The sequence below is a fragment of the Trachypithecus francoisi genome, unplaced genomic scaffold (genome assembly GCF_009764315.1).
Source record: "Trachypithecus francoisi isolate TF-2019V2 unplaced genomic scaffold, Tfra_2.0 Lachesis_group10, whole genome shotgun sequence".
Lineage (NCBI taxonomy): Eukaryota > Metazoa > Chordata > Mammalia > Primates > Cercopithecidae > Trachypithecus > Trachypithecus francoisi.
Genome location: NW_022681455.1, coordinates 49,522,609 through 49,549,451, shown reverse-complemented (window position 1 = coordinate 49,549,451; position 26,843 = coordinate 49,522,609). Strand labels below are relative to the sequence as shown.

General features: G+C 38.8%; 1 protein-coding gene across 1 annotated transcript; it reads right to left on the bottom strand.

The window, feature by feature from the left end:
* Positions 1-878: 878 nt before the first annotated feature.
* On the bottom strand, positions 879-16,088 carry GLYATL3 (glycine-N-acyltransferase like 3). The gene is given in 5 exon segments (XM_033219895.1): positions 879-1,434; positions 6,190-6,316; positions 10,459-10,585; positions 12,318-12,425; positions 16,011-16,088. Coding segments are annotated over 5 exon segments (867 nt in total). The 3' UTR covers positions 879-1,007.
* Positions 16,089-26,843: the final 10,755 nt, after the last annotated feature.

Here is a 26,843-nt window from a genome sequence, read left to right as displayed (position 1 = left end):
GTGACAAAGTCATTTCTTTTCTCTGGTCCTCAAAATTTTCACGTGTAATCAGAGGGTTAAAGTGTATTATCAACATTCTATGAGTATATACATATACATATGGAAGATATGAATAGAATGTATATATATGTGTATGAATATATGTTATACATTCATTGCATGCCCCCAAACACCCCTATATATGAATCTTAATTTTATATGGGAAAGTAGATTATAAATAAGAGGGCTGAAATAGATTATAGGTAAGGTCTAGTCCTATGCTGACAGCATTTGTTTATAGCATCAAAATGCCCATATTGTCATTCATCCAAGGCAAATAAGCAGTGGGAAGCTGTTAGAAATGCAAATTTTTGGGCCCTACCTCATAGAAGGAGAGGCCTAGTGATGTGTGTGGCAATCTGCCCTCTGGGTGATTCTGATAAACACTAAAATGTAAGAACCACTACATTTGAACATTCCTAGGGCAGTGAATGGTAGGCTACAGTCCTAGGCAGAAGTAAAGAGCAAGCAATTAAAGGGGAAAAAGGAGGTTACTCTACAGAGAACTTAGCGGTAGAGGTGTTAGGACAGAGGTTGCTGAGACAAAGCAGTGGGGACAGGGGAATATGAAGGCAGTAGGGAAGCGGTGTGCCTTTAAGAATACAGAGCAGAGGTCTAAGCAGCAATCATAAAGCAGTAGCCACATGGTCCTGTGTTGAATCATTTGTTCTCAGGCAGTAATTTCTCCTAGTACGCTAAAACTGCTGGCTTTAGAATCTATTCTCCTAAAGGAGGACAATTGTCCTCAGTCTTCAGCCACAGCTACTCTTCACCCCCACAGCTATTTACTGGAGAAACCTGAGATACGAAGAATTAAGGCTTCTCAAGTGGATCCTGTATGTATTCTCCAGACCCTTTCCAACAACCCAAGAGTATCCTGATTCCCATTGTAACTCTCCCCTCATTGGCAGCCAAGAGTATGTGTACGCTCCGGGAAAGTAAGAAAACCACTGCAGTTTTTCACTGGGCTAGAGGTGAGGCAGGCCAGAGAAAGTCGCAGGGGTGAGAATAAACCTGTGGAAACGACAAGGCAAGAACTCATCATGGAGACTCTTCAGTAGGCTTATAGATGTGGTGTTGTCATCCAGGACGTTCCCCTAAGACGGGAATCCCCAGCTTTGCAACTTCTTAGCCAGCGTTTGGGCCACCAGCCGGCTGTAACCTTTCCTGCGATGTTCTGGCAGGGTGTACCCATGGCATATGGTGGCAAACTGGTCTGTGATGGACCAGGAGACCGGGTTTCCCTTCTCATCCCGGACACACACACTAGGGAAGCAGGCGATGAGGCTGGCGATGTACCGGACACATTGTTCATTGCCGCCCCTCGACCAAGTCCGGTTGAGTAGATCCGCTTCGGCAACACTCAGGTAGGTTAGTCGTGGGAAAGGCCCCTTGCTAGAACAGAATGACACAAGAACAAATAGGACCTCAGAGTCATGTAGTTATACATAACTATTTTTCTTTTTTGAGACGGAGTCTTACTCTGTCACTCAGGCTGGAGTGCCGTGGCGTGATCTTGGCTCGCTGCAACCTCCGCCTCCCGGGTTCAAGCAATTCTTGGGAGGCCTGCCTCAGCCTCCCAAGTAGCTGGGATTACAGGTGCCTGCCACCATCCCGGCTAATTTTTGTATTTTTAGTAGAGACGGGATTTCACAATATTGGCCAGGCTGTTTTCGAACTCCTGACCTTGTGATTCACCCTTCTCGGCCTCTCAAGAGCTGAGATTATAGGCGTGAGCCACCATGTCCGACCTATTACTACTCTTTTCATATTGGTTCAAACTGAGAAACTATCCCTGAGAGGGCACCTAAGATTTTCAGTGATTTAGAACCCACCATTCCCGATTTACAAGCACCTTTCCGGGTTTCATTTCTGAGAAGACAAAACACTTATTACACCAAATTTAAGTCGTTGCTTCTAATTTTATGTTCACTTGCTTTTGCCTTCAGCACAGGTTAAGGAAAGTGTTTCTGTTGTTAAATGAATTAAATTTGGCCTGCAGTTCCCTCCATACCTTGAGTCCCCATGTGTTGAACTGCAACTTAACTTGACACAAAACCAACCTTAGGCGCATAACAAACAGCTGAGTTTGTTATACAAGCCAATCACAGGCAGGTAAGCGAGCAGACTATGCCCAAACATACAGATAGCTAACTGTTGCCAATCAGAGGATTTATCTACTTTTCTTCTGTGTGTGGCGTATAAAATCTCCCACTGGTGGGTGTAACTTTGCATTTCTGATTCTGAGTGCTGCCAGATTCAGAAACTGTTCTTTGCTCAAATAAACGTTGCTAACTTTTTTTTTTTTTTTTTTTTTTTTTTTTTTTTTTTTTTTTTTTGAGAGCCTTGCTCTGTCTCCCAGGTTGGAGTGCAGTGGTGCAATCTCGGCTCACTGCAACTTCCACCTCCCCAGTTCAAGCGCTTCTCGTATCTCAACCTCCCGAATATGTGGGATTACAGGTGTGCCACCGCGTCTGGCTAATTTTTGTGTTTTTAGTAGAGACAAGGTTTCACCATGTTGGCCAGGCTGGTCTCCAACTCCTGTACTCCAGTTGTCCACCATACTAGACCTCCCAAAGTGTTGAGATTATTACAGGTGTGAGCCACTGCATCCAGACCAACGTTGCTAAATTTAATCTGTCTGAAGTTTTTCTTTTAACACTTTCTGTAAACAACAACAACAACAAAAACCCTCAGAATTGCTTTTATTTAGTCCTGACTTTGCTAAAGTCCTCTCTGAGGCCTTGGTAAGTCCAGATTCTTGAAGCCCTAATCTTTTGCTCAATAAAAAAAAAAAAAAAGTTTTAGAATAGAACTTCTGTGGTTATGCATCCATGGCCAAAAAAGAAATAAAATCTCTTAATTTGCCAAGCATATGTGCATGCTTTATAAATGTTTGTTCTTTTGTTTTTGTTTTTTTTTTTAAGATGGAGTCTCGCATTATTGCCCAGGCTGGAGTGCAGTGGCTTACTGCAACCTCTGCCCCCTGAGTTCAAGCGATTCTCCTGTTTCAGCCTCCCAAGTAGCTGGGATGACAGGCACGTGCCAACATGCCCAGCTACTTTTTGTATTTTTAGTAGAGACAGGGTTTTGCCATGTTGGCCAGGCTGGTCTCGAACTCCTGACCTCAAGGTGATCCACCCGCCTCAGCAAGTGCTGGGATTACAGGCATGAGCCACTGCGCCTGGCCATATTTGTTCTTTCAAACTGTCTCCTAGGCCTGCTCTTTTCTAGGTTAAATTGTCCCAACCTTCAACTTTTCCATTGGCACTATTTGTATACGCCACTAGCTTTCACTGTATTTGTTCTAATGTTATGAAAGTTTTTATTAATTTACTGTATAAAGCCCCTGATATTAAGATAAAGAAAAAGAATTGCTGCAATTTCTAAAAACTGAAATGGATTACTTAGTTGAAAGCCTATGAGGCTGACAGTGCCTCAGAATTTGCTGTCAGTCTTAAAGCTATTAATATCATAAGACTACCCCAGTGACTGCTAAGAGACTGATGATGTTCTTGTCATCATTTTTATAAAGTAAAAATTTGTGTTTTCTTTTAATTAGTGGTGTGTAGTGTTGTTGCACATTTCAGGCATTTTATCAGCTATGGAACTGGGCCAGTCATCCATCGACTAAGCGGGGGAAAAAAATAGCTGGTTTAATGGAATTTTCAATTGAGTTTTTGAAAATGAACTTTAAAGCAAGGGCAAAGAAGCTTCAGGCAGAAATAATCACTGCAGATAAAAACATTGCTAAGGCAAGTGTTTCAGGAGTAGTTATGTTAGAGGCTGTGACCTTGTTTCCAAAGGACCGGGTGTTCAAAATAGAGTTCACACAGTTGCGTAATGACTTAGGTGTTAAAGACAAATTGTTTGCGTCAGTTTTGTGTGGGAAGTTCAGAAAAAAAAAAAAAAAAAAAGACAGAATGTCTAACTGTATGCAAAAGAGATCAATTCAAGTTAAAACCCCATTTCAAAAGGCTTGACTGGACAGAGGAAAATTTTAAATAATACCTCAGGCATACAATAGTAAACAGATTATGGGATGCTTCGAAGAACAAATAACCTGGTTTCTTCAACAGAAAAGTAATGCAAAAAATAAAGATGAAGGGGAACTTATAAGTCAAAGGAAACTTCAGATGTATTAAAGAGTTCTATGTATGAACCTTGTTTAGATGTTGATTCAAAACAAACTTAAAAATATTATGACAATATCAGAAATATGAATACTGTTATTTTACTTTAAGGAAATATGTTAACAATATTTTAAGGGAATGTGCAGAAAAAACTAACATAGAAGGCTTGAGGCCATTGCCCTTAAAAAGGCCTAATTGCAAGATTGACCCTTGGTTGGTGTCTATGAACATGGATCTGGAAGGGGGCTACCATTTCCAGGACTCACATAAATGGCTCACTGTGATTAAATTGTGCAAACAGTGTGGGTTTTGCTGAACACTGCTTTCCTTCTGCGTGTCTGGGAAATCGGTCTGTGCTAGGCAGAGGATGCTGCCAATAAAAATCCTGGGCACTGAGTGTCTAATAATAAGTTTCCCTGGTAGACAACTTTTAGCAGAGCACAGTGGTTCAGGCCTGTAATCCCATCACTTGGGGAGTCCCTGACAGGAGGATTGCTTGAGGCCAGGAGTTTGAAACGTTTTACACATATCATTACAGGTCATTGTTTAGGGACTGAGCACATTCTGTGTGACTCCACTGAGAGAGAACTCTTGGAAGCTTGTGCCTGGTTTCCTCTGGACTTTACCCAGTGCTCCCTTTCCCTTTGTTGATTTTGCATTTTATCTTTTCATTGTAATCAATCATAGCCATGAGTATATTTGCTGAGTCCTGTGTGTCAACATAGTGAACCATAGAACCTGTGGGTGTTCTTGGGGACCTCGGACACAGGAGTAATATCAGTATAGTGGGTGTTTTTTTTTTAAGACTCATTTTTTAGAGTTACATATTAAAATTTTTAAGGATAATGTCTAGGACATTTCTTCAAAATAATCTAGGAAGTGGAAAGAATATATATTTGTATAAATTAAATAAGGTCAGCTACGTATAGGTGGGAGGTTCTTTATACTAGCCTTTAAACTTTCACGTGTGTTTGAAATTTTCATAATTAAAACTACAATAAAAGAAAATCCAGTTGCTTTCCCATGACTTAAAATGTACATTCTTCTTAAGGTTTAGTGCTATTTTGCTCAACAATTTCTTCAACATTCACTGTAGGAGTAAAGAAAATTAACATTCATTGAGGTGGGTGATTTTTAATTATCTTGCTTCAGTCTCTTGCGAAACAACATGTCAGGAAAATATTATAATAATTTTTTTTTAACATTAACTGGCTTGGTTTAATCAGTCTACGGTATATACATTTATCAAGACATCACATTATACCCCATGAAAGTGTACAATTATTATTTCTTGATTTAAAATGATATTAATTTTAAAAAACACTTAAAGGAATGAATTCAGAGAAAACTGAGACTCAGAAAGGTAATTAGTAAATGACAGAGCAGGAACTCCAAAAGAAGAATAAATGCAGATACAAACTAATCAATGTTTTGAAAGATTGTATCTGGAGTTGGACTTGGGATTCTTTCTTGGCTGCATAATTTACCTCTGTGTGTTACTTCATCTCTGTTTAAAAAGGTGTGTGGGGGCAGGAGAGGCAATAATAATAGTCCTACTTTACAGGGTTGTGGAAAGAACTAATGGGATAACATATTTAAGACATGTAGTTCCCTTACATGTAGCATATAAGGGCTCAACATAAGTCAGCTATATACCCCCATCCCTGAAACGGCAAAAACAATAACAACCTTGGACTCAGACAGTATAAATTATTTAGAATGATTTGAGGGACGAGGACACCAAGGAATACTTTTTCCATGGATACTATGAAAACACAGGAATTCTGAATTCATTTATAACTATGGACAAAGATACTGATTTGATTTTCAATGAAATTATGAGCAGTCAAGCACAGGAGAGAGGAGAAAAATAAATACACACACACCCATTTATGCTCAATGGTTGAAATCCAAAGTGCCTAGATATTCCATAGTGATACTAAGTACTCCAGTTACTGCTACCTGTACTTCTATAGCAGTAAGTCCTGCCCCAAATGCAAAAACTTGGTTTACATACAGGAAACTGCTATCTGGCAGAGTTGAAACAGGAGAAAGATGAACAGCCTTGAAGGAAGTTAGCTTTACATTAAACTGCTTTGAGTTGGCAACCGCTTTGGAAACATCATATAACTCACTCTGCAACCCTGTGTACAGAAAGACATCATTTAATATGTGGGCATTTTAGTTGAAAAAGCAGACAGTAAATTTGTTGCAGTAATTTTATACTGAGAATCATCAATACCAGCAGTTTGCCACCTTGTATTATCCTAACCAGTATATATTTACATCTGATTTATTACAGCTATTGTCTAAGTTTCAAATTTTTGTAGGAGTTTCAAATTCCCCTGATGTAGCCCATTGGGACCACTCTTCACAATCTTCATAGAAACTTATGATGGGAATATCTCATGGGACTTTAGAATTCCTTGGGAGAATATTGATTCTTTGGACTCTCAGACTAACCTTAAGCTCCACAAAATAAAGGATGACATTTCAGAGTTCTAAAAGTCTATGAAGTATACAAGAGCTTAGATTTGTTGGACATGGCAAACCAACTTCAAAGACTCTCTTTCAGTCTGTTACACCTCGCCATTACAGAACACAAGGTGTAAACTCAGTGTTGGTGAGATTTACCCTGAACTTACCTCACTCAGATTCCACTTGTCATAGTTATTTGATAAATCTTGATTCAGTAGGTGTTGCATATATATAAGGTGCTATGCTAGATGATGTTCATAGTGGTACACAAAAATAGTATGGTCTCTGTTCTTTATTTAGAAACAGGGTCTTGCTCTCTTGTCCAGGTTAGAGTGCAGTGGCATGATCATAGCTTACTGTAACCATGAACTCCCGGGCTCAAATGATCCCCCTCCCTCAGCCTCCTGAGTGCATGCCACCACTTGGCTGATTTTTTTTTAAGTTTTTGTTTTGTTTTGTTTTGTTTTTGTAGAGTTGGGGTCTCCATATATGCCCAGGCTGGTCTCAAACTCCTGGCCTCAAGAGATCCCCCTGTCTTGGTCTCCCAAAGCGCTTGGATTACAGGCATAATCCACCATGCCTGGCCCTTCCTGGTCTTTGTTCTTAGAGAGCTTACAGTATGATTCCTTTCTCCACCTTTTCAAATCCCCATCAACTCCATCCTTTCCAGTCTGTGTCCTGATGGATTGAATTCTCTGCAAACTGACTTTCCCTCTTCCCATGACTAATGGCTTATTTCCTCCCCTCTGGTAAGGTTCTTCAGTGTGGACCTGGGACTTCTTGAAGAATGCTTGAGTGGGAAGGCATACTGAACACAGTGTTGTATCTGAGCCTTGACTCCTCCCTCAGGGAGTTAAGCCTCAGAAAATATAAGTAGGCTTTTGAGTTAATGTTATTAAAATTATAGATGCTGTGGCTAGTATCTCATATTATAACACTGAATTTCATCTAAGTAATTCAAAAGACTGTGAGAAAAAAGGAGGTAGTGCCTACTTTTTAAGTGTGTGTTCTTAAACACACTATAGTTTAATTTTGGTCTCAAATTTTTTTAATCTACAAGTTTTCCTTCAATCCCTACCCCTACTCTCTGATTTTTTCATTTTATTTGTTGAAAAAACCCAGGTGTTTACTGTGCGGTTTTCACAATCTTGGATTTTGTTGATTACCTCTTCATGGTGTTCTTGATCATGTCCTTTTGTCTTCTTTACAAGTTACGACTTTTAACAAATGATTTTCTCCTTTCCCACAAGTGAAAGGAACTTCCACATCTTGCTCTGCCTCTTTCTACCTACCTTCTTATGAGAAGAGCGGCTAAGGGGATAAGCCACAATTCAGGACATTTATTAGACTACTTACCAATAAGCAGGCTTCTGAAACTCTCACGTTAGTACACATGTAGATAATCTTTTTCACATCAGTGCAAGGTTAGCTTACTAATCAGTAGTGAGCAGAAGAGCCTGGCCTGTGTGGGTAGCTGTATACTTTTTCACTTCCTGCCTTCATATGGCAAACTAAAGGGGTTTAGCTACTCTGGGTAGCTTGTTGGGTTAAACATGATTTAATATTGTTCATTAATGGCTCTCAGATTAAAAATTACAAAGGCATTCCTATGCAGGATGTGTCATTCCTCTGGACATCAAGTCCTGAAGCAGCTCTACCACCTGATGCTTGATCTACCCAGTAGCCAAACTAGTATCTATGACTGGAGCCTGAACTGTGGCAAATGTTGATCATGTATATGGCCAGTAGGTAGGCTTTTGGAATTGTGTTATGGAAACAGAGAGGATTTATGACCTTTTTGGGTACTCTAATTAAGAATAGCAAACATGGGCCAGGCGCGGTGGCTCAAGCCTGTAATCCCAGCACTTTGGGAGGCCGAGACAGGCGGATCATGAGGTCAGGAGATCGAGACCATCCTGGCTAACATGGTGAAACCCCGTCTCTACTAAAAAAAAAAAAAATACAAAAAACTAGCTGGGCGAGGTGGCGGGCGCCTGTAGTCCCAGCTACTCGGGAGGCTGAGGCAGGAGAATGGCATGAACTCGGGAGGCAGAGCTTGCAGTGAGCTGCGATCTGGCCACTGCACTCCAGCCTGGGCGACAGACCGAGACTCCGTCTCAAAAAAAAAAAAAAAAAAGAATAGTAAACATACCAATGACTTCTTGGAAAGTATTCAGTATTCTAAGAACATTACAGCTATTACCACAGAAGTCTGTAGTCAAAACACCACAGAAGCCAAGGGTAATGTCCAGGCGACTTACATGCTAAATGAGGGACCTTTACTACTCCAGCTATATTAGGTGATGCTAATTCACATTTGTCCCCACCAAACCTTCAGAAAGAATGATTGAGTCAATTTAGATGACTGTAAGTTACTCACAACTATCAGCTCAGCCTTCTGAAAAGGATATTGGAAATTATATACCTTTTTTCTGTATAATGATGGATTGAGGTGATTGAGTGATAATAGGCCTGCAGCACCAAGATCCATCCAATTACTACCATGATTTTTCACGCCAATGAGGACATTTATTCATTTCTATGTTAAAGTAATACTGGTCAGAACATTTTTTTTCTAAATTGGCTATGGAAGTGATAGAATCATGTCTCATTTCTAACCAGCGCAACTGGGGCGAATCTGTAAAGGTGAGAGATAGTTTAGAGTTTCCTGCGTAAGGTCTTTTTGTACATTTATGAATAAATTTTATATGACATCTGATGTCTTTGGGTTATGATCATGTGTTAGTCTTTATTTGTAGATTTTCCAGGTGGATAGAAGCTTTTCCTTATTGGAGGGCCTCAGCTTTCTGTAGGTGAAAAAAAATTACTAGACTTTATATTTCCAATATGAGGTTCCCTAATTTCCTGTTAAATGATCAAGGCACTCATTTCACTGGAACAATCATAAACAACAACTTTATTGCCTGTACCAACACCTAATCATTGTGAAAAGTTGGATGAGTAAGTGTATACTGAAGCGGAAACTATTCATCTAAACTATCAGAAACCCTTAATCTTCTTCTCTCCTGGCATGAAGTTCTGCACCAAGCCCTGATGGCCATGCCATTATCTCCTCACAGCTCATATAAACTCTTTCTGTGTAAAATCACTTTAGCAGCTTAGTCAATAGGATGAGACGCTGTCTCAACAAAAACAAACAAAAAAGGGCCCTGTGTGGTGGTGCCACCTGTAGTCCTGGCTAGTCAGGAAGCTGAGGAGACAGGATCCTTGAGCCCAGGAGTTTGAGGCTGCAGTGAGCTATGATCATACCACTGCATTCAGCCTGGGTTGCAGAGCAAAACCTTGACTCAGGAAAAAAAAAAAAAAAAAACACACAGTCATTTGAGGGCATTTTATGCAGATCAATTGATTATTTCTTTCCAGAATCATCTGCTTCAGAAAAAATAAAAGGCCTACCTATTGGCTAAGACCTAAATTATAGTTATTTTAAAAGGTGTGATAGAAAAGGATTAAAACCAATAAGGAAAAATATTCTCTGATTCTCACTGATATCCATCCATATTACAGTAATAGTAGAAAAAATATGTCACCTAAGAACAGCTCCATTTAAATGGTCTCTTTTTACCCCAAAGGCCATGCATGCCTCATTAGAAGTGACAAATAAGTGTTCTTACAACACTGTAATATAGAAATGGTAAATGCATAAAATGGATGTGTATGTATTTATACATATGTGTATATACATAATCTACATATTTTCATATATATAAAATATCTATATCTATCTGGATATATGCTAAGGAGGAAAAAAATGACTACATAGTATAAGTCTTGCACTTGACCTCACCTTGTATTTGGAAAACTTGGTTCCAGTTAAAAACATCACATTCTTCCAATAGCTGTCGATAAGCTCTGACATCCTTGTAGAACACAGCATAGGCATTAGTATAATGATCAAGGTTATCTGTCTCAGCCTAGGACAGAAGACATAATTACAGAAACATAAACGTATTATATGGATAATCCAAATCTTAGGTAGATTAGATACCATTAGCTGGACATGTCTAGCTAATTTTTATAGCTGGCTAACAAAATTAGCCCCCTATAAAACAATAGCTAAATGGGAATGGGGCTAATATGCTGTAGTGAGGGGAAAATGAAATTTTGTAGCTTTTGCTTGATTCTTTCTTCTGGAATTAGGAAAAAGTTTTTCTCTTTCTTCTTTTCTTTCTTTCTTTCTTTCTTTTTTTTTTTTTTGAGACGGTGTCTCGCTCTGTTGCAAGTCTGGTGTGCAGTGGCATGATCTCAGCTCACTACAATCTCTGCCTCCCCCGTTCAAGCAATTCTCCTGCTTCAGCCTCCTGAGTACCTGGGATTACAGGCGCACACCACCACACCCAGCTATTTTATTGTATTTTTAGTAGAGACAGGGTTTCACCGTGTTGGCCAGGATGGTCTTGATCTGCTGCCCTCATGATCCGCCCGCCTCGGCCTCCCAAAGTGTTGGGATTACAGGCATGAGCCACCGCACCCAGCCAATTTTTTCTTGATTCTTTCTTCTGGGATTAGGAAAGGTTTTGTTTTGTTTAAAATTTTTAAAAATTATTTTTTATTTTTTAGCAGCAGTCTTACTTTGTTGCCCAGGCTGGAGTGCAGTGGTGAAATCATAGCTGACTGTAGCCTCGGACTCCTGGGCTCAAGCAATCCCCCTGCCTCAGCCTCTCAAGTAGGTGAGACTACAGGCACGAGCCGCCACATCTGGCTAGGAAGGTTTTAAGACATCTATTTCACCTTTTTTTAGGATTTTGTTCATTCATAAAAATAAAGAGGGTATATAACTCAGTGGATTTACTTTGAAGAATTACAGCTCTCAGAATCTTCCTAATGTGGTCAGGACGGTACCTCTTTGGCCATATGAGCTTCTCGTTGGTCTCAGGAGCAGAATGGGGCAGATGTTGTCTTCAGTCTTCTTCCAAATACCCACATGACCAAAGTCACTAGTCATAAGCAACAATTCACTCAGGGAAAAAGCTAGTATCTGTAAGTCAACCATTTGTGCTTCATCCTTCTAGAGATCATGAAACACTAAGGAACTACTTTATTGAACATGTTTGGACTAGAGGTTTTTAAAGTTCCTGACACTCTGAGGCCAGTCAAATTAGAAATTAATGCTGAGGCGGGCATAGTGGCAGTTCATGCCTGTAATCCCAGCACTTTGGGAGCTGGAGGCAGACGGATCACCTGAGGTCAGGAGTTCGAGATCAGCCTGGCCAACATGGTGAAATCCCATCTCTACTAAAGTGTCTACTAAAAATACAAAAATTAGCCAGGCATGGTGGTGGGTACCTATAATCCCAACTACTCAGGAGGCGGAGGCAGGAGAATCGGTTGAACCTGGGAAGTGGAGATTGCAGTGAGCTGAGATCATGCCACTGCACTCTAGTCTGGGTGACAGAATGAGACTCTGAGAAAGAAAAGGAAAAGAAAAGAAAAGAAAGTTGGAGAAAGAAAGGGAAAGAAAGAGAAAGAAAGAAAGGAGGGAGAGAGGGAAGGAAGGAAGGAAGGAAGGGAAAGAAAAGAAATGAATGGTGAAACAGGTAGTGTTGTAAGCTAACATATATGGCTACTATGGTTATAAAATACCATTACCTATTTTTTCTCTCCAATTCTTATTATTTGTAAATTTTTTACCTTTCAAAACTGTACCTCTCTTTGTCGTCGGGTGATAACAGCTTTGAAATCTGGCCATGAATCCAACACCACTTCCTTTTGAAAGGGGTTCCCACGATTTATGTTCATCACTGCTCCATAAACCTGAGTCAGATAACCCAGAGAGACAAGCCAATCATACTATTAGCTGTTCTTCTTTACCTCTTGTTCTACTGTGTAATCATGTCCATGAGAGGGGAAATTATAAACATATATGCATACATTCAGACACATCATAGACACACATTAATTTTTCTGTTGCTATTTTATCAGTGCACATGAAAACCTTATCAGTAAAAGGTCTATGAAATCCTATAAAAACTCTTTCCAAACCTAGTTTTTTATAGGATAGCGGTGAGAGGTACCAAATTCATAGGCTTACTAGGTGGGTACTTGGCACATAGGTCAGCAGTAAATACTTGCTGAATGAATCAGGATAACATATGCACTTAGGGTTCATGCATATTTAAAAATTTCCACAAATAATTTTGATGCTCAGCAGCTTTTCAAGCCCACTATGGTATTTGAAAATAACCTGTGAAATGCAACTCTTTCTTCAACCCTAAATTACAATTAGACATCATTAGAGGGTGACACCAACTCAAATTAAAACAAACAAACAAACAAAACTGCACTTTAGATTTGATGGAGCAAGGCTCTATAAGCATTCCTTGAGGGCTATAATGATGTCTCATTCATTATTATGTCCATGGAGCCTGACATAAATGATTGAATGCTTGGTGACTCAACCAAAGTAGAATAATATTAGAATTCTTTCTGTGGCCTTTCACATTTTTTCTTCTCTTTCTTTAAAGTTTACCCTTCTTTTATTACTATTATTATTTTGTGACAGTGTCTCACTCTGTCATCCAGGCTGGAGTGTTATGGGGCAATCACAGATCACTGCAGCCTTGAACTCCTCAGTCTCGCTCTGTCACCCAGGCTGGAGTGCAGTGGCGCGATCTCTGCTCACTGCAACCTCTGCCTCCTGGGTTCGAACGATTCTCCCACCCAAGCCTCCTAAGTAGCTGAGACTAAGGCAAGCACCACCACACCTGGATAATTAAAAAAATTTTTTTTTGTAGAGATGGGGTCTCATGTTGCCCAGGTTGGTCTCAAACTCCTGGGTTCAAGTGATCCTCCCACCTTGGCCTTCCAAAGTATTGAAATTACAGGCATGAGCCACCATACACAGCCACATATTTTTCTGTACTAAGAAAGATGACTGTCCTACAAAACAGCTTTCATATGTCACATGTATGCTTATAGAGGTTGGATAAAGTGGTGGTGGTAACAAGGACTGCTGAACTATGGGAATCCTTTTTACCACCATTCATGTTCATCAATAGTGAAATGAATAAATACATTGTGGCACATTGGTACTATAGATTACAAAACAGCAATGAAATTAATCTCACAAACATAATGTTGAGCAAAAGAAGTTAGATACGAAAAAGATACTTACTGTGTGATCCAATTTATGTTACATTCAAAACAGGCAAAACTAAATTATGGCTTTGGAAGTCAGGTTAGTGGTCACTTTTAGGGAGCAGGGAGAGGTAGTGGTTGGAAAGAGGCATTGCCGGTGGGAAGGAGTGACGTAAAAAGTAATTTTCTTTCTCTGTAGTAGTGGATGTTATGTAGGCATTTGCTTTATGAAAATTCATTGAGCTACATAATTAAATTATGTGCACTTTGTAGCTAGCATGTGTTACATTTCAATGGACTTTGTTTTGCTTGGTTTTGTTTATAAGGACATTGGAACCTACATTTACCTCCCTTACCACTTTTTTGTTTAATTAAAAAAAAAAAAACTTTTATAAAGAAATGGTACTTTGCTGGCCTTGAACTCCTGGGCTCAAACGAACCTACTGTCTCTGCTTTCCGAATAGCTGGGACTACAAACTTGCTACCACACCTGAGCTTATCACTATTTTAATCTTAATCACTCATTTTCTTCAATGCCTAGAGTTGTACAACTTTCTTCCATACTACCCATTCTAGACCTCGTTCACATATCCTCATAGAGGGAGTCTTTCCAAATTGGGTTCGGCTTATATTATTGTGTAACATGGATCACCCTTAGTGAAAATTCAAGATCTAAAGTAACCTGTAAGGGTCTGACTTGTTCTGTTAATCTTTAAATTCTGTGGCTGCTTATCTTGCATATACAGAGTAATGTTTATTAATATAGTTTCACATGAAGAAACTGTACATTCTTACTCAAGAATGTAACCTAAATATGGCTGGAATGCTCAGCATGTTAAAAGGGAAAACCCTTTCAATATTCAGATTTGGAAAGAAAAAACGTAACTTATTTGTATAGGACTTGGAGCCAACTGAAACATTTGACACTGGTTAATTACAAACTCTTCCAACAGCTATTTATTCAAAGGGTGAATGTTGAGTTGAGGGCGTGTGGCTAGAAGGATGTCAATGCACTGGGGGAATGAGATGAGAGCTTATGAAGGAACTTTGGAAGGATATTTAATCACTGAAACACTAAGCTGAGGTTACAAAATCCATAGCCACAACCTCCAGAAAATGGAAGAAGTGTAAATAAATGAAACTGTATTTTCTTTAACTTTTTAATTATCTAACATCTTTTATTACCTTATAAAGGTCACTGAAGTTGTTTTCATTATCTCTGGCAAAATAATTATTTGGCCATGTTATTAAAGCAAAGTAGCCTACCATTTCATTCTATTAATTCACTTCAATGTCAGCATTGATCTTGGGAAGATTTGAGTCAGATTGTCCATTTGGTACCTTTTATTTTTTAGCCAAATGATTCCAAATTATTATTCACATTTTTGGTAACGAAAATATTAAATGTTACAGTTTAAGCATAATCAATAAGGCAAGATGGCCAGATTTAATTCACACAGTATAGTGCATTAGAGGACTCCTAGATCACTTTTGTTCAAATTTTAATGTACATAAGGATTATACAGGGTCTTTGGTAAAAATGCAAGTCTCTGTCTTCACAAATTCTTATTTCTTATGTCTCTCCTGGGTGATTTGCATGCCACTCACATTTGAAAACCAGGCATAGTGCAGTCTCCTTGCTCAAGAAATTCAGCTTTTAAAGGCAATTTCACTGCATTTATAACATCTAAACCTCAGTTCTATTATTTTAACTAGATTATGTTCTTAACTGCAGTGCCACCTAGTCTATACCCTTCTGCTATTTAAAATACTTTAGAACTCAAATTTATTTAGAAATAATCTAGAAATTACCTAAATTTCCTTAGGAGTCATCCAAGTGACTATGAAAAGTGTCGTTTCCAGGGCGTGAGAGGAAAGGGGAGGGAGAGCATTAGGACAAATACCTAATGCATGCAGGGCTTAAAACCTAGATGATGGGTTGATAGGTGCAGCAAACCACCATGGCACATGTATACCTACGTAACAAACCTGCACATTCAGCACATGCATCCCAGAACTTAAAGTTAAAAAAAAAAAAGAAAGAAAGAAGGAAAGAAAAAAAAAAGAAAAGTGTAATTCCCTGGGCCTTATCCACAGTCTATTCAATCTGTCTCTAGCAGGAGGGAGCTAGAAGCTGTAGGTTTAACAAGTGCTCCTAGAGAGTCTTATCATCAGAAAAAAAGGAAAATAGCCACAAGTTTGACGTTATTTTACAGATTAACACAATAAAGAAATAAAATAAAATTGGTAATTTTATGGTACCTTGAGTGATTCAGGAAAGCAACTCTTCAACATTTTCTCCAGAATCAGTAATTTGGTAGAACAGTTTAGCACCAACATCTTTTCCAGAGCTCGTGCAACTCCACACCTAATTAGAAACTTGAAGGTAGGCATTTAATTTTTGCCTGTTAATATTTGGATCTATTTAAGAGTGTTCTTGTAATTCTATTTTCATTGGGTATAATTCTGACTGCCATTGCTCCCTCTAAAGAGGGAAAAAGGAAGATGGGGAGGCACTGGGATGGGTAAACCGGAGAATACATGGGAAGTGTTAATGACCTAATCCCGAACAGATGTGAGTATCTAGCCTGGGTTAAGTCTATTATATACATTGATTGTACTCTAAACTCTGTCTTCAGAGCATGTATAACAGTTGTAATTTTACATTTATTTGTGTTTTATTTGCTCTAAATCCATCCTGAGTAACCTATAAGCTGTATGAAGGTAGGACCGATGCCTTCTTCGTTTTCCACTGTACCCACAGCACCTGCCAAAGGGCCTGGCACATAGTAGGGACATTCTAAATAGTTGTTGAATGGAAACTATGAAGCTCAGGGTAAGAACCTTGAGCTAAGTTGGAAAACATCTTTTTCACAATGTGGGGCAAAGACTAGAGAAAGACTTGAGTGGGTTGGGTCGTTATGAGGAACAACTGGAGAGAAATACCTAGATTGAAGATGAAGAATCAGAAGTGATCAAAGGCCGAGACTCATTTTCGCCTGACAAAATTAAAGAAAGAAGAAGGGCCTAAATATAATGTATGCAAAGTCATCTTCATGAAATTACATTTTTATTTTTTTAGATTTGGGGGCTTCACCTCCCCTGCTTTGTTCCCAAGAAAACTGTTTCTGGCATCATTCCAATCAGGGATGCACTGAATTAAAGAAAAAAAATATTTCCTATGTTCAATGTAGCAGAGCTTATCAACTCACATGTGGCAGACAGGCACTAGGATGGCAAAGAGAACTCAGCTAGACAGGAGAACATGGTGCCTCTGGAGTTGTGGTGGAGAGCTGGGATCATTCCTTTACAACATGTTTTCCAGGTAGAGAAAATTCTACTCAATTTCCCTATGTGGCATACCCCTGTGATTACAAGATACCCTGAATATTCAATTGTAATCTACCTAAAATCTGCTGTAAAATTCTATCATGAGGTTTATGTGAGCCTGAACTTCTGGAAAGCATATGATCAAGCCCTGTGGAACTCTAGTTCACTGAGTGGTACACTTAAGGTGTCTGTGCTCTCTGCAGGAGTCAGAAGAGATTGTAGGGGCCAGGGCAGCACCCGAACATCAAGAGGCTTTTGAATCCCAGTCTGGACCAATATTAGAAACTTTGAAAAGATCTAGTTTCCATACTTCAGGATGGCAAAGAAAGAAGTAGAGCCATCATCTCTTCACTTTTTCATCTGCTTAACTTTTCATTCATTTGCGTCATCTCTAAATACAGTTTTTAACTTTGTAATAGATACTTATTTGAAATACATTTATTTATTCTAATTCAATATATCCTGATAGAAAACGAAACAAAATTATTTCAAAGGGCAGTGGAACATGAACCTCTTAATTAGGTTTGATGTCTACAGATCTTTTTATGCCTGAATACTTATCAAAGTAGCTAATGAAAAGAGTAAGAATTAGAATATTTGTTGATAATTTGCTCCTTTATTACCTGATTTGTTCCCTGAAGGATCTAAAGCCATTTATGAAAATACGTAGGCCGGGTGCGGTGGCTCACGCCTGTAATCCCAGCACTTTGGGAGGCCAAGGCGGGCAGATCACTTGAGGCCAGTCTGACCAACATGGAGAAATCCCATCTCTACTAAAAATACAAAATTAGCCGGGCATGGTGGCACTTGCCTGTAATCCCAGCTACTAGGGAGGCTGAGGCAGGATAATTGTTTGAACCTGGGAGGCGGAGGTTGCTAGGTTGTGGTGAGCCAAGATCGCGCCATTGCACTACAGCCTGGGCAACAAGAGCAAAACTCTGTAAAAAGAAAGAAGAAAGAAAGGGGAGCGGGGAAGGAAAATATGTAAAATATATCAAGAAAAATAATTAAACTAAAACTTGGCAAAGGAGAAATAGAGGGATAAAGTAATATGGGGTCAAAAGTGAGGTTAATATGCAAAGTATGGAGCATGGAACATAATCCTATGTATACAATTGATCATCCTTAATCATGAATTTCACATTTGAAAATTTGTCTGCTCACTAACATTTATTTGTAATTCCCAATTCAATACTTGTGGCACTTTTACAGTCATTTGCAGTCATGCATAGAGCAAGAAAAAGAACTGGGTTTCCTAACTCACATGTTTCCAGCTAAGGCTGAACAGAGTGCTCTGTCTTCTTGTTTGTTCTCATACTGTAAACAAGTGCCCTTTTCATGGTCTGTTAAGTGCTAAGTTTTTCAAGTTTTTGTGCTTTGTGTTGATTTTGCTGTTTAAAAATGGACCAAAAGCATAGCACGTTTTGGCTGTATTGGTGTTTCTAAGTGCAAAAAGGCTGTGATGTGAATAATGGAGGAAATACATGTGTTGGGTAAGTTTCGTTTGGACATAAGTTACAATGCTTTTGAATCAACAATATATATTGTGTCTTTCAACAAAAACACATATGAAACAAGGTTACTACTGATCTGCTGATGAAAATACCGTAACCAGAGGCTGACAGGAACCTAGCTGTATTTCTGCTTGGAACAATGTTTCAGTATTGACTAAGTCAGTATCTGGTATCATTTTATTGAAAATAACTACCACAATGAGAATCAATTGTACTTGCAGCAGGTGAGAGGCCACTTTTGACACTAAACTTTCTAACATAAAGTGAAACAAATATGATTAGTTTCATGATGCAGTTTGCCAGAAAATTATCCTCCTTACACTCTTTCCTCTAACATTTACTTGTTTTTTCACTTATGCCATCTCTAAAGTCCAATACTCTAGCTTATTATTTATTGTTTATTTATTATTATTATTTCTTTTGACACAGTCTTGCTCTGTTGCCCAGGCTGGAGAGCAGTGGCATGATCTTGGCTTACTGCAACCTCCACCTCCCAGGTTCAAGTGATTCTCCTGTCTCAGCCTCCTGAGTAGCTGGGATTACAAGCACACACCTGTAGGGAGACACCCTGAAACTACTGCTACGGAGTAAAATATGAAATGCTCCTGATTATTGTAAATACAAAATTGCATGCAGGATTGTGTAAAGACAATGCTAGGTCGGACTGCCAGAATGAGCCAACAGCGCGTGATGTGCTTCTCCCTGCAGAGAGCCTATGAATGGACGTGCAGTCAGGGAGGTTTCACATCACCAAGATTCCTATCCCAGAAAAGCAGATGTTCATAGCTCTGGGAATGGAATGTGACCCTTGTGGAGAGCCTATAAATGGATGCACGAGGGGCCCCTGTCCATATGGATAAGATAGGGCTACAAACACCCTCATCTTGCCACGGCTCTTCTAGGCGTCTTTAGGGTTAAAGCATACTCCCTTCTGAGGATTTCTGGTCTAACCAGTTGTCTAGCTTCACATCATGTTTCTATGGATTGTTTGTAACCAGCGTTTGCTGCAACTGTTACTGCTGATTAATATCTTGCTAATCATAGATTATGGAAAGACTGCGTTTCTGTTTTAAGGCTCTGTTAGAAATTACTGATGCACACATTATTTTGTAAATTCTTATCTCCGTATACTGTAAATTGCATACAGATGTTATGTTAAAGAATTACTTCATCCCCATGTGACCATCTCACCTCATAATCAAATGACCCTAAATCCGTCACTAACCTACCTCCGCCTTCACTAAATTTAATAATAAATGCTGGTATATTCAGTGCATTGGCGCCACTAGGGGACCAGAAGGCAGTGACCTCCACTGGACCCAGCTTTTACTATCTTATGTTTGTCTGTTATTTCTTGATCTGCTGATCTGCCTGGGAACAAAGAGAGAGCTCCGTTGCATTGCGGGCTGCTGGCCAGATCCTGCAATACACACCACCATGCCTGGCTAGTTTTTTTATATTTTTAGTAGAGATGGGGGTTTCACCATGTTGGCCAGGCTGATCTCGAACTCCTGACCTCATGTGATCCACCCGCCTTGGCCTCCCAAAGTGCTGGGATTAACAGGCGTGAGCTACCCCGCCCGGCTTCTGAATTTCTTAGTAGTATAAACCTCTCCTTAATCAGGCTTTAACCTACCCTTCTAGACTATACTCTTGCAACTCACAAATGACTCAGGGTGACAAACTAAAATCAGAGACATTCCCCCATGGGTTCATGCAGAGAGGACACTACAATTAATCTACATTTGACAATACCCTTTCAGTAAACAGTGATTCATTTCATAAGGCTCTTTCTTTAATAGAATTTTTTTTAATGCCACAAAATAGAGCAGAAATTCTCATTGATGCAGAAAATATTTTCTACACATTTTTGTAACATGTTAGAGAGTAATAGTGACGATTAACTCTGAAAGCTACAAGAGCAGAATGTCATATCCTTACCACTCAATTACTACCGTCCACAATCAGTATGTTCTGGAATTGGAAAGTAAACGTTAGTGACTCCTTTAACCAAATTATAGCCAATAGACTCACTGTTTGAAAGTATTTGTCAGGAAAAAGAATTATGCTCATATAAGTTTTAGAAACTGAAGTTACTTTGAGGGCATTTGAGTGTTTATAAGCACAGAGCAAGCATCTAAAATATTTTATTGATTAATATTTATCATAACAATGAAAGCATGAAACTCTCCTGGGAGGCTTTTAAGTCTTATAAACAATAAAACATAAGATCTCCGTTTTTATAATGTAATACACTATTTACAGTACAATGGTGGGCATTTGTTAATGAGGAAATACTTTTTTTTTGCACTTGCAATCCTATGCTAATAATTATTTTTGATATGTTAGGATTTTTGTTCAGAGAGGTTGTTCTAGTTGTACCCATATCACAATGCAAACAAATTTATACTTTAATGCTTATTGTCCTCACATCAAAATTTAAGAGTAAAAATTTTCCTCATATCAAAATTTAAGAGTTTAAAAAACCCCAAACAAAAACACACCGAGAAACAAAACAAAATATATCTTTCCTTGAAACCTAATTGCAATGTATTCTTTCTGTGTAAGGTTAGATTTCATCTCTTTATTTTTCCCATCCCTTTCTGCAATTATAAACTATGACTTAAAATGTATTATATTAATGAATAAATGCTTACCTGTTGGGCGTTCAGTCCAAAACTGAGGGTTTTCAGCTGTGTATCAGTCCAGTAGCTCCTTTTATATCAATGGTAAGTTTATTCTTCAAGGCTACCTCCCTAATTAGCCCTTAGTGGAAACAGGAGGGAGAGAGGAAAAAAAAAAAAAGTGCCCACACCTGTAGAGGGGGAGGAGTTTATAGTGTTGGTCAGGTGAAAATCATCTCACATACAGCACAGGCATTTCCACTTCATCCCTTCCTTTTTATCACATTTTGCCTCATGGTGTAAAAGCCAATGAATACTAATCTTGATTTAGAGGTAGGTATTTTCTAGACGTAAAACCTGTCTATTATAATCAGTATCTCATGAACGAGAATAAAAAGAAAAGGAACCCAGGCGAATGGTAGTATGATAAGAAAATAATATAAAGGTATTGACCCCTTAGTTATTTTTTATATATTCTGAAGAAAATGATTTTGCTGCCCTAAACTTACAAGGCTGAAAGGGGGTAATCTCTACAGAGGATACATAAGAACATGAGAGTAATTTAAAGAATTTTAATTACTTCAGCCTATTCTTTTAAATGAAAAGTCATTCAGAGTTTACCCACTTCTTTCAAAAGACTGAAATTTCAACAACCATGTAAGTATTTACTTGGACATCTCAGCACTCAGTACCTGAATCTTAAAATAATATGCAACACAAATGTCTCAATGACATATGCAGAGTGCTTCGGTTTGAATGTGGTCACATGGGAGGATTCTGTTTACCATCTTTATGTCTCATAAAATGGTAAGTTAGGGCATTCTTCACTAAAGGGCACTGAGCTTTGTAATACAATGGGCAGCTAATAGTTAACAATGAGTGGAGAAATTGTATTAGGTGTCAATTACTGAATGTCAAAATAAGAGCTTTTGATCTTGCTGTATATATTGATAACTTCTTTTTTTAAAAGATGTTACTGAGAACAAAGTATACCTACTTTTGGCCCTAAGGAGCCTATATAAATATAGTTTTCTAAATATTAACTGAATAAAATAGAGTTTTTAAAAGTTAAGCTAAGGCTTTTATTTGCAAAACAGGAACTCCTTTAGATAGTAAGTGCAATATCCTAGGGGAAACTTTAAAAAATTTGAGGTCTGGTTATTTATAAACTCTGAGACATGTAAAAGTCTCCCCAAATTTAGATTACATCTTGTTTCCAAGTGCAGTTAAAACAGAAATTTGAGCTCTTTGTTCTTTATAAAACATCAGAACTAATTGGAACTAACTTTTGCCTGAATAAATAAATAATAAGGCAAAACATTACTTTTCCAGGAAAGTATGGTTGAAGGTAATTAAATCTGAGATATTTATATGTATCAGGCTAAGGCAAACTTTTAATTCTGAGATTAAAGGAAAAGGGAGGAAAAAAGGAGATTCCCACTGTAAGATTAATTTAAAGAAATTGTCTTCTGAAGACCCAGGTGAACACATCCGCAATATCGATCATCACTCTACTCAGAAAAATACATCAGATTGTACTTTGCTGTAATAGGGGTTATTCATTAGATTCAGTAGCCCCTTCTACTTGTAGTTTATCAGAAGACTCCTAAGAAGAGGTTCAGTTATTTTTTCACTTCCTTGTTCTATCATTTACTATCTGTGTGACCTTAAGTGATTTAGCCGCCCTGTGCCACAGTTTCTTCACCTGCAGGATGGAGGTAACAATGAATGTTAAGAGGTTTAATTCCCATAGGGTTGTCATTTAGATTAAACACTGGCATAAATATATGTATATATGTAATGGGATTAGACTAGTACCTGGCATGTAGCAAGCACTCGAAAAAAGTCAGCCATTGTTCTCATTGTTATTACTGTCTTATATCCCTGTTGTACTATTTGAAAACTTCAAGTAATTTTAAGGACCCCTCTAGGGGGTAGAAATGGGTCAAAATTTGCTAAGGCACATTTATTTCTATTAGTTTAAAAATGAAAAACTTCATTTTTAAAATGTGCTCTATTGTAGTTCTATTGAATTTAGAAAATGTCACTCTTTTATCTTCTTCTTTGTCCAGTTTTAACAACTATTTTATCCAATTTTGGATATGGTTGCTAAAGCAACTTCACAGCCCTGAGAAGAACAGAGGCTACTTTAATAAGACAGCAAACCCCTAAGCCAAGAAAAATTGGTTCTATGGTGGCTTAGTTGTGAAGAAACACATTTAGTAACAACTCTAAACCAAAAATGCAAATCAGAAAACAAAAATAACTCTTTTGACATAATAAAGCCCAACTGAGAAATTAAAATTTCTCTCTGCTTTTACGTTCCTTCTTTCCTTTCTCTCTCTCAAAGCTAAATATTTCTTAACAATGAATGAAACATGAGAGGATTTAGACTTATGTTTAGAAACTAAGCCAATCCGTATAATTCAAATACTAATTTTGACAGGTGCAACTGCATATTTTTGGTAAACACAGAATGCCAAGAAATTCTATCCAACCAAATAAACAAAAGTAAATCCCTTAAATTTTAGGTTCCAGTGCAGGTGGCTCATATTTAAACAAAGCCTGTTTGTTGAATATATGCCAACTGGGAGTTGGGGAAAATCAAAGGGCTCATATAAAGTAAGAATTTTAAGTGGCTAACATTACACTAAGGTTCTGCAACAAATCTGTAAAATCCGCCTCTCAAAACAGTTCTACCAATTCACCTTCCTTCAGCACAAGTACTCAGTGCCCATTTTTCAGTATGTTCAGCAATTTTCTTTTAGCTTTTTCCAGTCTTCGTCAATTTGATAGGTGAAAACATGTTTTAATTTGCATTTAAATGGTGAAGTTAAGGTTGAACATCTTTCAAATACTTATGGATGTCTTCCTTTGAGAACTGCCCATTTTCCTATTTGTATTTAAGCTATTTGTTAATGATATTTTAGAGCTATTTATTAATAAAGGTTTTATTTCTTTTATTTATATTGTAGATATTTTCCTGTTTGTGATGTGTTTTTGGCTTGGTTTTGTATTATTTTTATTTTTATTTTTATTTTTTTGAGATAGAGTCTCACTCTGTTGCCCAGGCTGGAGTGCAGTGGCACGATTTCACCTCACTGCAACCTCCGCTTCCCAGGATCAAGCAATTCTCCTGCCCCAGCCTCTTGAGTAGCTGGGATTACAGGTGTCCACCATCACGCCCGGCTAATTTTTGTATTTTTAGTAGAGAACTTGTTGGCCAGGCTGGTCTTGAACCCTGACCTCAGGTGATCCACCTGCCTCAGCCTCCCAAAGGGATTACAGGTGTGAACCACCATGCCCGGCCAGTTTTGTGTTTTTAAAAATCTTATTTCAAAAAGTTCAAAATATTATGTAATAATCTTTCATGGTTTTACTTTTGCTTATATGCATAATAGGGCATTTGCTACCATGACTTCCACTGTTCATTTCTTTCTTTTTAGCTTCCATTTTTATATTTAACTTTATTTACTGGGAATGTATTTAGGCATAAAGTAAGAATATTAAACATCCTCTCACCTTCCATCATGTAATTAGCCAGTTTTATGAAGACCATTTATTGAATAATACATATTTTTCTGTATTTCATTTGAAATGCTATCTTTATCATGTGCTACATTTTAATACAATATATCCTCTATTCTGAAAGTTTTTTTTTTTTTTTTAAAGTTTCTGGCATTGGCATTTATCAGTCACTAAAGAAGAGATGCATCATAGTTGGCATGGGCTGTGCATGGGAGAAGTTAGATGGCTGACTGAGGAGGACTGTTATTTGAATTATTGGGATCACGTAGTTAATTTATTTATTTTTTGAAATGGAATCTCACTCTGTCACCCAGCCTGGAGTGTAGTGGCACTATCTGGGCTCACTGCAAGCTCTGCCTCCCGGGTTCAAGCAATTCTCCTGCCTCAACCTCCCGATTACAGGAGCCCGCCACTGTGCCTGGCAATTTTGGTATTTTTAGTAGAGACGGGGTTTCACCATGTTGGCCAGGCTGGTCTCGAACTCCTGACCTCAGGTGGTCTGCCCGCCTCAGCCTCCCAAAGTGTTGAGATTACAGGCGTTAGCCACTGCACCCGGCAGTTTAATTTTATTTGGATCTTGTCTTGGGTCTCTTTAGTGTGGCCATAAAGGAATACCTGAGGCTGGATATTTTATAAAGAAAAGAGATTTATTTGGCTCATGGTTCTGTAGGCTGCACAAAAAGTATGGTGCCAGCATCTGCTTCTGGCCAGGGACTCAGGCTGCTTCTGCTCATGGTGGAATGTGAAGGGGAGCTGGCATTTGCAGATCATGTGGTGAGAGAGAAAACAAGAGAGAGAGAAAGAGGTGCTAGGCTTTTTAAGAAGCAGTTCTCATGGGAACCAAGAGAACTTATTTATACCTGGGAGAATGTCACCAAACCATTCAGGGAGGATCTGTCCCCAAATTTCTCCCATCTGCCCCCCCTCCAATATTGGGCATCAAATTTCAACATAAGATTTGGTGGGATGAAAAACAAATCTCATTACTTTCTCACATTGCAAAATACAATTATTCTATCCCCCAAAGTCTTAACTTGTTCCAGCATCAACTCAAAAGTCTAAAGTCTCATTTGAGACTCAAGGCAAGTTCCTTACAACTGTGAACCTGTAAAATAAAAAACAAGTTATTTACTTCCAAGATACAATGGTGGTACAGACATTCCCATTCCAAAAGAGAGGAATAGGCCAAAAGAAAGGGGTAATAGGCTCCATGTGAGTCCCAAACCTATCAGGACAGATATTAAATATTAAAGCTCAAAAATAATCTGCTTTGACTCCATGTCCTGCATCCTAAGAACACTGGTTCAAGGGGTGGGTTCCAGAGCCTCAGGCATCCCCATCCCCATGGCTTTGCTGGGTGCAGCCCATGTAGCTGCTGTCACCGGTTGGAATCCAATACCTGCAGCTCTTCCAGGCTAAGATTGTAAGCTGTTGGTGGCTCTACCATTCTGAGATCAGAGAGTGTTAGCCCTGCTCCATCTGCTCCAGTAGGTACTTCTCTAGTAGAGGCTCTCAGCCCCTGTGGCAGGCTTCTGTCTGGGTACCCAGGCTTTCTTTTTTTTTTATTTTTTTGTTATTATTATTATACTTTAAGTTCTAGGGTACATGTGCATAACATGCAGGTTTGTTACATATGTATACTTGTGCCATGTGGTGTGCTGCACCCATCAACTCGTCATTTACATCAGGTATAACTCCCAGTGCAATCCCTCCCCCCTCCCCCGTCTCCATGATAGGCCCCGGTGTGTGATGTTCCCCTTCTCGAGTTAGACTCGGTACCCAGGCGTTCTAATACATCCTCTCAAATGTAAGTGGAAGTTGCCAAGTCTCCACTACTCTTACATTCTGCATGCTCGCAGACTTAACACCACATGGAAGTCCCTAAGGCTTACTGGGTACATCTTCCAGAGCAGCAGCCTGAGGCCCTTTGAGCTGGTGCCACTGGGATATAGGGAGCAGTATCACCTGCCCCACCGAAAGGCCATTCTTTCATTCTAAACTTCTTAATCTGTGATGGGAGGGGTGGCATCAAAGATTTCTGAAATAGCTTTGAGAGACATTTTTTCCATAGTTTTATTAGCACCTGGCCCCTTTTAGTC